The sequence below is a fragment of the Vidua macroura genome, chromosome 3, assembly GCF_024509145.1.
Source record: "Vidua macroura isolate BioBank_ID:100142 chromosome 3, ASM2450914v1, whole genome shotgun sequence".
Taxonomy (NCBI): domain Eukaryota; kingdom Metazoa; phylum Chordata; class Aves; order Passeriformes; family Viduidae; genus Vidua; species Vidua macroura.
In genome coordinates, this window is record NC_071573.1 from 57,660,505 (window position 1) to 57,675,014 (window position 14,510).

Below are 14,510 nucleotides of genomic sequence, written 5' to 3' on the forward strand. Positions count from 1 at the left end.
AACACTTAAAATATTTCTAAGCACTTCATTAAATGCACAACATTGACAGAAAATATGCAACGAGCTGAATATTTTTATTTGTAGATCCTAAAATTACCATTTGAAGATGTAACCTGAAACCTCAGTGCTGCAACACAACTTGCCCATATAGCTCCTTGCACCCACTGATTTCTCCATAATTACAAGAAGCCACCTCCTTCCAGGATTGCAGTGCTCTTTTAAGACCAAAGTCCAAAGAAGCTGGGTCCAGGCATATAAGAAGATGCAGGTGTGAGTTTTTTCCTTCAAGAGGTTGAAATGAGATGAGAGGGGTGGCAAGCAGCAGAACTAACAATAATCGGTAATAACGAATAGGGATATAAAATACAATTAGGACATTCTTCATCAATATTTCTGAGGAGGGAAATGAACAACAGTTCATGACAGACTTCACACTCAAGAAAGTCATCTTTCTGTCACATGTCTTCTTTCTGTCACAAGGATTACCTAGCTAGCAGCTGTCGGTGGAATGGGTCTTTAAATACTTTGCCTGTTTCAGCAGTTCACAAAATATTTGTGTGGTGGGGTTGAGGAGGGCAGTTTTGGGACTCCTTCAATTTCCTATTTGAAATTTGCCAAATGCTGTAAGATTAGACCAGTGCCTCTAGTTAATATTGCTACCTCTTTGAAGGGGAAAAAATCCTCAAACATTTTAGACAGCCTTTAAACAAAAATAATATATTTTACTACTACTCAGTTGTGGAAAAAAATCACTAATAACATGAGAAAAATTCTATTTATACATATCATACTTACAGTGTGAAGAAGGCTCTCTGTGTGTCGTTTTGAGTGACTACAGAGCTCCTAGGACTTAGATCTAATACCAAGATTCTCACAGGGTAGGGATCCGAAGTGGGGACCAAACCTTGAATGCAGCCGTTTGCTTTTTAGGAGAGCTGCAGCAGAGTCTTATCTTCCTAAAGGATTTCCTGTCGCCTACAATTTGTATTCGTATGGCAAAACCACAAAACATTCATGGCAGGACATTCCATCTTTAGAAACACCGGCTTACTTCAGATATTGCCAGACAGAACCATCTCCTGGCCAGACATCAGGCAAAATTCCCTAACAAATAGCCTCATACATGACTTGTTTCTTCCAACATTGCTTTCCATTGTGAAACACATACCCTCTCATAAGATAAGATTTAACCATGAACATGAAATTTTTATGCAGTGAAAAGTACAAATACATGAACTGATAACCACCCTTCTTAACAAACAGACATTGAGAGCAAGCATGTGGTTTATAACTATCTTGACAGAAAGTAGACAAAACAGAGCCCAAATAACTTGGATTGCCTGGCTTTCCTGAACCAAAATTCCGAGGACAAAATCCTGAACCAGATTTCCTAGGACAGAGGTTAAGCTCAAATTCTTAACACCTTAATCAATTTTTTGGTCATTCCATCATTTGAAGCACAGGCTACATTGTGTGCATATGGGAAAACAAGTGTTTACTTCACCTGGAAACTGTGTCCGTTTTAAATTATTCTACACTATATATGCTGCAGGAACCATTGCCAAGATGTATGTAATGGAATTTATTTTAAGACCCACTCCACAAAAGCCACAACTAAGAACACTTTTTTTTTTTTTAAGAATTTGTTAACTTCTCATGTTTTGAACTGCACAATTGGTTTTGCAGCATATTCTGACCAAAGAGATGACCAAAAACTAATGTGGATATAATTTAAAGAATTAAAGTATCCTGTTTGCTCTTTTGCCTGCACCACTAATGGATCTGGGTACAGTACAACAAAAGCAGCCTCCCACCTTTACTCCCCTTCCCTGCTCTCCTCAGCTTGCTGACTCTTCAAGAAGTTGACTTCAGGAGTTTGACGTATCGCTTCAAAATTTTTTATTGCTCATAAAACATCAAAGCTACCTCCCCTTCTGGTTTATCAGCAAGCAGCATTTACCCCCTTTTTAAGTTAAATAAAACTACAGGCAAGCAATTAAAAAAGCAAAACTACAACTAAGCTTTCCTCTGTATATATTAATCTCTCAAGTTGAAATTTAGCATATCAAGGCCTCTCAGCCCACTTCTAATGCCAGTGGCATAGTTTGAAATTACTGTTAGACATATAACCGGGTAAATAAACAACAAAAAATAGTGATACTTACTACTAGCAGGCTTACATTTGCTATCTATATAGCACCTGTCAAAATTATTCAGAACCAAGTGGTCAATAACAGGGAGGTACCTGTGCTGCTGCAACTCAAACAGAAAAATGTAGTTTTATCTTTATTTTTACTACTTTGGATCTTTTGGTTTTAAGGATATGGTCAGCACAAGATGAAAGAATGTAACCTTGACATTGTCATTTATCTTAAGAGTTGCAGCTCACTTTAATTGGTAGCAAGTAATCCATTTTTGTCTGTTATCCTTCCATGTCCTTTAAGTTACTTTGGAAGAAATACGGCTGGGGAGGTGGTGGAAATAATGAATCTGAAAATAGATTTCTGACTTGTCACTTGAATAAAGCAGCAAGGCAAAATACAACAGAAATTCCAAAAGGAAGAGGAAAAGCACAGTTGTGGGGATGAAAGCTGATTTACATTTAAGAAACTGTTGAAAGACTAACTGTTATTATTACTTATTTTCTATATATTAAACCTGTGCAGTTGCCAGCAATCTGGACTGTGTTTCCACAAAATGACATGGAATATATGACAGTAAAGAAAAAACCACCACCAAAAAAAAAAAAAACCACCCCAAAACAAGCCATTATGAAACTGGCAAAGTAAACGACTTTAAATCAGCATTTTTAACAGGAAAATTTTCATTATAACTGTCTTTTTAGGCTGTTTCAATTATTGAAGAACAGCAATTTAACAGCTAGCAACTGTTTAACAACAGTAATTGTTCTGTTTGGTGACAAAGTCTTCCCAATAAAGGAATCTCAAGAGAAGCAATGGTTATCAATCCCAATCTAGAAAAAGCAGATGCAAAGCATACTGCTAAGATCTGTAATCACAGAATAGTACATTTATGTTTTTACTCCAGGTCAAACACAGCTAAGACTCCAGTATTAGAATGTAACTTCTGGTTGGGGCCTTCTCCAAGAACTATTATGGTACTCAAATTACTTTTAAACACAAAAAGATGATTTAAACCTTCAGTAGCTTTTTTTAGGATCAGCAGCACATTTCTGAGGTGGTAAATGAGACAGATGCTAAACATATCACAAAAACTAAAAAAACTATTTATAAAGGAATGTTCAATCTTTTTGTCAAGCATTTTATATACACAGCTAAGCTCAAAATAATTAATAAATTCAATAATTAGACACTGTTTATCATTTCTGATAGGAAAAGGAATTTTTACACTTCAATACACAGATAATTAGTATGCCACTTCTTTCTTTTCTCTAGCAAGGAACCTTTCCCCCTCCAGGAATGTTTGAATTGTTTTAGATTTCTCTCAATTTGAAAGATCAATTTAGAAATAAATTAATAACATTAGGACTCAGAAGGGCTTTGAAGAAACTAGTTGGTTTTCATCAAGATGCATCACGTTTGACTGCTTCATGCAAACCACATTTAGCCTCCCTATTTTGAACCACCCCAAACTGGTTATTTAATACATGCACATTATACACATAATTTTACATTATGTGCAATTTATTGATACAAAAGCAAAAAAATGCATCAAACTCAAGTGCTACACTTCTTAATTGCTTGAGAACTAAGAATTAGTTACCCTTGAAACAGAAAAATGTAAGTAATTCTTTGAAAATGTGATCACTGATATAAAAAAACCCTCCATAGTTTTCCAAACCTCAAGTTTAAGTAGTTCAGGCCACATAAACTTTTTATAATTCGTGGATGACTGGAACACTGATCTTTGGCAGGATACCAGCCAGTCAGGACACCAGGGAAAGTGCTCGGCATTTGAAGAACAAGTCATTCTACTTGTTAATGGCCCAACCTTTGTAATCTGTGACTTAATCACCATTACATTACAGCAACTGCATCTTCACTTCTGATGAAGAGCAGGCTTTCCTGTACTCAAACATTTCACAACGTCCAGAACAGTCTGCCTCTCACTGCCCTAGATGAAGGCAGCCACCACCACCTCCTCCTCCTCTTCACTGAGCTGAGGAAGTTTGGAAGCCCGTCCAGTTTCAGCCGTTGGCGACTGAGAAACAAAGTGCCAGAGTGGCTCAGTGACTAAGGCAGTTCATCGAAGTACCTTCAGGAAAATAGCCAGTTGATTCAAGGCTGTGGTTTAACACCTCAGGCACTAGCAGAGAACATGAGCTCTGCTGCACACCGCAGGGGCTGCACACGAACTGGCTGTAGCAAAGCAGCTGGCTTTGGCTCGTGTGAGCGCTCAACTTCTGCGGACTGGAGGCTCGCCCAGATGTCAAGAGTTATGACAAGAGTCATTATGCCTTGTGACAACAGCCTACAACCCCTTTTTCAAAGGAATATGTGCTACCCTCTTGCAGTGTGCATAGGGAAGCTAGCAATTTAGTGAGGAGTCAGAATCAAAATATCCAGTTTCATCACCCTTCCACTTTGCTTTTCTCCCATTTTCAATCAGATTTCAAACCTACTTTGGCTTCATCACCTCCTTCTATAAACACTAGGGTTAAGAATTTCAGATACCATCTTTATGCAGAGAATTCCTCCTCCATCAAGATATGATTTTGGGGGCATTAAAAGCTGCTGCAAAATGAGGCTATGAATAGCAACTAAGGAATAACCTGGCACAGGAAGATAAAATTACTGGGAATAGTGAGGATATAAAAAGCATGTATTATGTTTTCCCCATCACTTTTCTAGCTTCCAGCCATTTTCAGCTGAAGGCCTTTCCTTAGTTTACAGTGGCTCATTTATTTGGAGCTGTCTTCTCTGGTCTCCCTTTCAACTCATGAGTTTTTAAAATTCACAATATTATCTTGCAGGGAAGTCTACAATGTCCACCACCTTCTGCATAAATAGACAAGGCCTTTTATGTTCCATCTCACCCGCTCAGTGTCAGCACACAGATTTTTTGGTGCCCATTTCAGCCCAGTGATGTACCATTAAGCCTACAAGTGCACTATCACCATAGTTTCCTATAACTTCACAAGCACACAGGATCTGAAAAAGCTTTAGATAAGATGCTTCATTTTCCCATCTCTTTCTGTGTTTCTCTAAAAGGGGTATAGTAATAATAAAGTGTAACAACAACTTTCTCCATTACACATGATGCACTGAAAGCCCACACAGCACTGGGGCAAAAGGCAGCACGCAGCACTTACTAGCCTGTATGGCCACACCCTGGCAATCCTGCCATGAAAGAATCAGCCTCATCAAAATCTGGAAGTAGGAAAACTGATGCTATTTTCTTCACTGCATTTGAAGTGTATGATCCATGGGGCTGTGCTTGCACATTTTTTCCTGTGCAGTGTTGCACATTACAGCAGAAATAGCACACAAAACTAAGTCAGAGGAGTTACAAAAATGTGATGAGATTTATCACAAGCAGCAACAGAAACAGCTGGTAGGTTCCCACTAGTGCCATCAGATACACAATGCAAGGAAAACCACTGCTTGTTGCTGTAGGATATTTTACAATGACATAAGCTTGCTGTCCACAGGGATTTGTCAGTGGCTGTTTATAAAGTCCAGGTGTAACATTCGTTTCCTTCAGGATGCAAGTGTGGACCATGAAGTCAGTAAGAGAGGATCCAGCTGTGGGAAGTCATGCCTCCTTCTTTATGAAAAAGTTGGTGTGGGAAGAGGGAAAGGAAGAAGACTTTATGGGAATTTAACTTCCTCATGTCTTCTTCAAATATGCCTACTTTAAGGCACAGAAAAACAACCAGTCAAGTGGACTGGAGAAACTGAATAAAGCTTCCCACATCCATATATATCTTCTAAGTGTTTTGCATAAAGCTACTGCTAAGGTAGCGCTTGACTGATATCCCTAAAACTTTGAGTCTGTGAATCTTCCAAATAGATACTAAGGCAGACCTCATCTGGTTTCTTTGAAGCAAGCCTAGCTATGTTATGAACAGCTGTTCACAGGTATTATGACAATAAATTAATCCACTATCCACAGGATGAAACACTTGTGTTTTATGAAAAAAATATTCAGTATCATCAAAATTTTTGTTAAGCTAGAAGAAGTTTTAATCCTATAAAACAGATCATTTTTAGTGAAAGAATTCTACAATCATTCCCCAAATTTTTGCAAATAAGTAACTCCTCAGCTCTAGATACCATCATGAGCAGCCACTGTGAATCACAGCGGCCTCTTCTAAAGAAGAGATGAAGAATTTGGGCAGTGGCTGGGGTGCTGCTGTCACAGCCTCATTTCCAGTGGTTAACTGTACTAGAAGTTTAAGAGTGACTTTTCAGCAAACACAAGCAGAAAAAAATGCCAATTCCTTTGCAAGCTAAACCAGAAATACACTCAATCCACTTCCTGGTATTGACACAGTACATTGTTCTAAATGCATCCATTGTAAATAGAATATAATAGCTTTGCCAAAGGAAAACAGTTAAGAAATAGTTATACGTGGATCATGGTAGGAGTTTTTTTGTCTTAATTTGTTTGTCTACCACTCCTTGATAGCTGGACAAGCTTCTTGAAGAATATTTTTCCCTGTGTGATATACACACACTTCCATCTTTAACACAACCAAATCTCCAGGTCCTGGGTTTTTTCTCCTGATAGCACAAAGCAAGCATTGACATTTATAAATACAACTGTTGACTCTAAAAGGTTTGACAGAAGAGGTGGCAGAAAAGCAAATAGTCTGCCCACCCACTGGGGACCCTTGAGTCAAGGACTAAGTTACTGTAACTTAATTACAGGAAACTCCTTTCTCAATTGTCTGCTCCTGTGTGCTTCACGGCTTAACTGGAGTATATGGAGCAGTGGGTCAGGGGCAGGGTGGGGCACTGCTAGGTTAAAGCAACACTGGCTTTTTCAAAGTTTCCAGATAATCAGTTACTTGCCAACACTTTGCTCAACCCAACTTGACCCTGATGAACATTAGAGGTTAATTGTTAGAAATTTGTAACAACAAATACACCTTTTTCTTTTCTTTTAACCAATGACTGCAAGAACATTTCTTTGGGGAAAAAACCAAGCAGTACTAAGTTGTTATGATTTCTTGAAATAATCACAAAAGTTCATATAAATGTTTATGCACATAAGGAGCATTGCCATTTTAATCATGAGAAATGAAACACCCACTTCTCAATTCTGACTCAGTCATACCAGTAAAATATTTCTACATACCAGTTAGCTGTATAAATGCTAAGTAAATAGAGATGTACATGATCAAAGACTAACTGTGGAAGTTTATCTTGTAATCCATGCTGCAGCAGCCACTGTCATATATGTCTGATCATTTTTTCAGTAAACATTATCATAACATCTTTGAATGTATTTATTACAATAAACCAACACAAACTCTCATTAACTTCCAGCACTCATGACTTCATATCATTAGAATGTTTTATCTATAGTAGAGCATTTTCATCAAGACATAAAAACAGGTCTCTTAGGTGCAGTTGCATTATTCTTTGTATTTTTAATCTAAAAATTAGTTCTTAAAGAGCAATTAAAAACAAAACATCCAGATTAAACCTGGAAAAAGTTTTGTTTTAGTAAACATTGCATTTGTTAAAGCACACACACAGAATCACACAGAATATTCTGAGTTGGAAGGGACCCACAAGTATCAGCAAGTACAACTCTAACATGAATGGCCCATACAGGGGCCAAAGCTCTGACCTTGGCATTATCAGCATCCTGCTCTAAGCAACTGAGTAAGGATATTTTATACAGACTCTGGAATAACTTCATGAGCTCTTATCGCAACAAAGTACAATGATAACTGCAATTTGAAAATGAAGATTCAGAATAATCTCATCATTTCAGTCAGCGAAATTTTATTGTAGGTTTTTGCTCCAAGTGGACTCACGCCAATGCTTTTAGCATAAGCATTTATTTATAAGGATGACACAACATGTGCATCAGAGAGAGCTCAATCTTTAAAAGACTAGCTGTAATTGCTTCTCCTCTTGTGCTGAGAGTTCTCAGTAACATGTTAAGCTTTACACTAGATTTTAAAAGGCCTTCTGCAGTTAAGCATAATTTAATACCCTTTACATGAAGAGAAATACCTTTCTCTTCTGTATTTGATACACTTCTTGAAATTATTATTGCAGCTTGTTCCTCCATGCCTTTCAAATGCCAAAACTGAGGTTCAAAATCTACAAAAATACTTAAAACTAAATTTTGAGACATCTGTCTTGAGGCATAGAATAAACAAACCTGACCTATAAGCTTTAGTTAAACTAAACCACACATTTTAATTAATATAGCCCTTGTGTGAGGACAGCAATGATCTGGAAAGCAAGGATATACAAGAGCTACTATAGTTTTTACACAATACTGTCAGAAACACCTCACAATCTTCACAAGAAATAGCAAATTTTTATAAAATGTTTTAATGACACATCCAGCAGTGATTCTGGGGAAGGAATCAAACTAGGCAGGGCTACAATTGTTTTCAAAGAACTAATTTTCCCTGAAACCAAGTACCAAACCTTCAGATGTGGGAATTTTAAATTAATAGACTTCACGAGGAAACAAAATAGTCTGAGTGAGCATTTCAAGATTCTACTGATTTAGTGAAAATCACACAGACAATTCCTCCTTGTATCAATCAACCCACATCTTAAATGTTCAGCTTTGGTTCTGTGAGACTCAAGTATCCCATAGAAAAAACTGGCTTCAGTTAACAGGATCTCTTTAGCAAATGGGACAAAACATCTTCAATGCTGAAATCCTAGCAGTGCACTTCCCCATTATTATATATTTTAGTACTACCATGGGTGATGGGCTGGGGGGGATGGAGAGGTTACTCAAAGACAAGTGAAAATTTCCTGCTATCTAGATAAACATGCATATATAATACTAATCCATGTCTCCCTTAAAATTAAGGCCAGTAAGGGAAACTAGTTTTTAAATTCAAAAAATTCTTCACAGAATCCAAACACTTCTTTTTTTCTTTCAATAGACAAAAGAATGGAAGAAAACTACTAACCTTCACTTCTGGGCACAGGCTCTGTAACACCTGGTGTTTTATCTGGCATCTCTGCAGATACAGGCTTAGTAGAACCTAATGGACACAAAGCAAAGGCAGAGTTCTCCATCAAAACCAGCACGTTTCAGTAAGGCACTCCCCTGCTCCACAGCCCCTGTGAAGGATGGGTGTTCAGCTTTCATCACTTCTGTGTCTGTGTATAAGAAGTGTAAACAGACAAAACTCTCTCAGGATTAACTGCAATGCCATTCAGGAGGCTCTCAGTTGGATGCACTACCAGGTAGGCACAAAAGAACCCTCTCATACCTGAGAGCACTAATTACATCTGGTGAACTTCTGCCTTTGATTTCACACATTTTTCTGCCTCAGTTAATTTCTAGTGAGAGGTCTGTGAACTGGGATGGAAGAGCTGCTTACACGCAGGTACTGCTGAAGTTAACCATGGAGTGACCATCCAGAGGGTCACAACAGCCCACATCAAACAGAAAATCCCACTAACTTAAAGCTTTACTACATTGCAGAGCACCAATATTTCTTCCAGCACAGCGCTGGGCAGAGAAGAAAAGGCTTCTCAGGAAGGCAGTGAACACGTCTCCTCTTACAGCAACCTTATGTACCCTCTGTGGTACTGGCCAATGGTCAACATGTGGCCACCACACACTGGCTGGGATTTGGCATCCTCCTTTCCAGCACCTTTGAATATTTTCCCATCACCAGCAATACTGACACTCCATTTTACATCATGAAAGCCTCAAGATCAGACAGGATGCACCAAGACCAGACAAATCAGAACAAGGGTGATTCTCTGTCTGAAGGAGTTTGTGTGCCAAGTGGGACAGGGACTTCACCTCAGCTGACAATTCACACAGCTCAGTGCTGTGTACAGCACTGTACAGAGTGCACAGCATTGGGAGTATTCACAGTACAGCCTTAAATCCTTATGAAGGAATTATCTACTTTCTAACAACACTGAGGTGAAGAGCTGCTTTTGCATGCAGTTTTCAAGTCAGCCATCAGATCCAGGGTTATTGGAGACCTCCCTGGATAACCCGGCAGCAGAACTGAGACTGAATTTAAATAAACGGCCCTTTTTTCCTCCCTTCTTAAATTACTTTGCTTTCAAATTCATATAGCTTGCTTTGAATCCTATTCTCAGACATAAAATGAAAACATTTCTCCTGTAGTATCCAATGAAGAGCTTAGGTTTACATTACAACCAAACTATACAAAATTTGTAGGATTTCTTAAGCTGTTTCAGGTGTATTTCAAGTATATTTGTTATATTTAATTCACAAATATGTAAAATACTTAGAAACATTAGACACATGTGAGGCTACAATCCACTGGCACATATGAAGGTAGAAATTAATTTCTATTTAGCTAATGGAAATTCTACTAGATTTTCTATATGATTTGCTAGATCAGCCAATTCATCTCTACTCAAGATAAAATCCACCACATCTTACTCAGGAATCACTTTGTCCCTAATATAGATGTTTCATCCACACAACAGTGCACACACTGAAGACTGTGAGCTAGCTAAACATCTTCTCTAAATCCCCCAAATTAATAGCTGTAATGTTTATCCACCTGAAGGTCTGGGTTTATGAGTTCATAAAACACAGCTGGACAGTGCCACAAACTGAACAAACAAGTGTGCCCGCAACAGAGGCTTAAACAACTACAAAAACCTAGGGGTCTTCAAACTCCTTTATAAACCTGCTGTAAAACAGAACCCGCTCTCCAGAAGACAATTAAAAAATAAATTTGTTCTTCAAACAGATTACTCAAATTTAATTATCTATGCTTATCATCACTAAGCAGCTGGCTAGAATAAATACACCAACTAATTCTAAAACTTGGCAAGCTCATGTCTAACCCTCTGCATTCAATGATGCACTACATATTCTCTGAACATTACACCAGTTTATAAATCAAATTCCAGTTATCCAGTGATTTACTAGTAAACTTGATAGGAACCAGTTAATCACACAATATATTTGAAACAAGAAATTTCATCAATAAATAATATATTTACTTTCTGTGATTAATTTTGAAATACAAAAAACATTTTATTTAAATTTTAAATAAATCATTTCATATCACTTATTCAGGAAAAAATATGTTAAAAATGGAAAAACATGGATATCCACATATTTGTTTTCTGGTTTTGGTTGGTTGGAGTTGCATAGACTTGAAATAAATATGTTAAGTAAACTTCACCATGAAAATGCTCACAGAGTCACTACTGACATGTTAATGATAAAATAAAAAAATAAAATCAGTAGTCTCAGAAATAATTTTGGGCTTCTTTACTGACATTTTGTAGAGGTGCTAAACACAAGCAAGAAAAAAAGACTATTTTTCTTGCCTCTTCTGCCCTGATTTTTATTTACATAAGTCAAATCTTTTCTTGTCTAAAGTAGGCCAGCCTTTTCTACTTGGCCTACTAAGGAAGTGACAGCCTTGTTTTTCTGTTATCAAAACTCAAAACCAGAAAGCAATTTTACTGCAAGTAAGGCACACCCCAACAGTCATTTATCCGAATTTAATGGCGTTCCTGTGCTTATCCCTTGCTATGGAGTATGACCTATCATTCCCAATACAAAACCAAGTGCGATTCAAATGGGTGTTGAATGACCTTGTCATTTTTAATAAAGAAATAGTAGCTTGAAAGCTGGATCATTCAATTAGTGCACACAAACCAAGGTATTTATTGAACAGGTTCAGACCTGCCACTGCTACAACAACTCTGTTTCAAGAGCTCATTTGGATAATCCATGGCAATTTTAAAAACTACGATCCCACTGATGGTTTTCTACAGACTTGCCAGTTTAGCAGCTCTGCATTACAAAACATGATAGCAAGGGCTTAACACAGCTACAACAGGTAAAAGAAAGTCAGCCTCTGTGCCTAGAAAAGTGCATCTTCAGAACAATGTCTAGAAACTCTCACACCTCCAAGATCCCTGAGTCCAGCTGTTAAACTGACAGTGCCAAGTCCACCCCTAAATCATGTCCCTAAGTGCCATGTCTACGTATCTCTTAAATATCTCCATGTATTTCCACCTCTTCCCTGGCCAGCCTGTTTCAATGCTAGAAAAACCCTTTCCATAAAGAATTTTTTTCCCCAAATATTCTTGTCACTGTCTGTAATGGTTTTCAGTAATGAAAAACACATTTCAGTTTGAAATATGTTGCTGCTTTTTCTAAAGCTTACAGATTAGTTGTGCCAGAATTGTACAACCAGGTGCAAACACGACACAGTCTTCAGCACTTTTCCAATTCATTATCAATTGAAAACGTTACATCTAAAAACTGCGGTCCAGTAACATGGCACAGAACAGTATTTTATTACATCTTTAAAAAGTACACAAACCTATATATTTTTAAAAATACCTTTCCCCTTTTTGTCTCATTAGTGCAAACCAGTTGCATGCTATTGCTAGAAATTGCAGAATATACTAAAAAATTTTTAAAAAAGATATACAGAACTCTGCTCTGTTTTCTGTAACACACCAAGTTTTGAATTATTCAAAAAACAGAAGTCAATGTTGAGCATTCCTTTATTTATAAAATTCCTCCTTTCAATCTAGAAAGGAAATCTCTGAAAAAAAATATTAATCAGACAAGGAAACTAAATCTCTCTCTCTGCAGTAAGGCCATGCTGGACTCATATAAAATCCAGTCAAAAATCAGCATTTGGGGTACAAGCTTGCTAGTAAATGTAAAAGGAAATAATGCTTGCTCACTTTCTATACAAATAATTTTCACTTATCCAGACAATATTATTAGTAGTTATTAGTATTTAAGCACCTTATTAAAAAACATTCCAGACCCTTCTAAATACTCTTGTAATATAATAATTGAAATAGTTTAAATTGCCTCTGAATCTCAGGCTCAGGTATTTTAAAAGTCCATGAGGTACCTTGTATTTTTTAATTCATCAGTCAAAACTGCTACCTATTGCTTAGAGCACTTTTTTTCGCAGAACACCCTAGTAAGAGAACTTGAAATACATATGCATTGATAATTTATGAATAAACACAGCTATACTGTTTACATTTCTCAGTTAAGCAAAACTCTTTAACAGCAACCAAAACCAGTCAGATGTATGACCATGCATTTTCATGGGCCATAATCAGCCAGGGCCACCCAAACAGGCATACTGGGAGGTCCTAGTTCAAGAAATTTTTTGTTCCTACCAGTAGATTGATTTGCCTTTAAAATCCTGAGCTGCTAAAAACTGCAAATCAGCTTTAGTGTTATGAAAAACATAAGATCCTTTAAACACAGCATCTAAGCCAATAGTGTGCTGTAGGTGAATTAGTAAAATTTATTCAAATTTATAGCACATGGGTAGCTAAAAAATACTTTTTAAAAATCGTGCTCACAAAAAACATGGATTACTTGTGTTTCACAGACAAATATATTCCTTGTCTCTTTAATTAACTGTACTTTGCAAAAAAAAAAAAAAAATAAAAGAAAACCATCAGTAAGGGTTTCCAACTATTCAAAGTCACTATTAATCACAATTTTCACTTTTAAAGTTTCATGGACAAATTTCCATTGGAGAGAAGAATTCTGTTCCACTTTTATTCTTTGAAAAATTTATTGCTATATTCTCAAAAAAAGCATAAAGGCGCTTGAAAGAGACTATTGTTTGTCACAGGACTGTTTGCAGATCTAACTACGGAGCTCAGCTATGTATTTATGTTGAACAATGATCATCACTAACCAAAATCTAACCTGACCCTCCTCCTTTGTGTCAAACCCTTGGCCCTTAGTCTACATCTGTTCCAAATAGCTGGAAGTGATCATATTTAAGAAAGTTGGTTGGATTTCTTCAAAAACTTTTCAAATACAGTTACTTTTCAATGACACACACTGCACTTCTCCCCCATCTTCCATAGACACAATCAACATTGATATAAGATTTTGCTGTGGTCACTTTATTCACAATCAGAATATATATTCCCTTACAATACTTCATTACAGTTTTAAATGCTGCCTTTTACAGATTAAACAGTCAGTGCCTTATACACATATCAATTCATGTAAAACAACTGAAGTTCTGAAATTCTACATTACATGCTGTGCTGTTAACAGAAAAACTATCTGTTGGTTTATTTTTTAAACAGTTTCTAGATTAGTTATTTCTGCTGCAATTAAAAAAAAAGGTGTAAGAGTGGTAGAAATAAAATAGATATTAGTAGGTTTTTTGACATGAAATATTTTGCAAACAAGTAAGGACAATTAGATGCCCAGAGAGAGCCTGCACAGATAGCCACCCTTCTTGGATGAATGGTACTGGATGTTGCATTTCTGAATGTAAAACAACTCACAGAACCCCAAAACCAGCACTCACGTTCTCAGGTTTCACAATGAACTCCAAACTCCAAGGATGGCTA

At 37.0% G+C, this 14,510-nt stretch overlaps 1 protein-coding gene across 1 annotated transcript in view; it reads right to left on the reverse strand.

Annotated features, from left to right (window-relative positions):
* PLEKHG1 (pleckstrin homology and RhoGEF domain containing G1) overlaps positions 1-9,164 on the reverse strand; it is an 89,696-nt gene extending 80,532 nt beyond the window's left edge. The window contains exon 1 of the mRNA XM_053974401.1: positions 9,101-9,164. Within this exon, the coding sequence (XP_053830376.1) occupies positions 9,101-9,149 (49 nt within the window). The 5' untranslated portion in view covers positions 9,150-9,164. The remainder of the gene's footprint in view (positions 1-9,100) is intronic.
* Between the last annotated feature and the right edge of the window lie 5,346 nt (positions 9,165-14,510).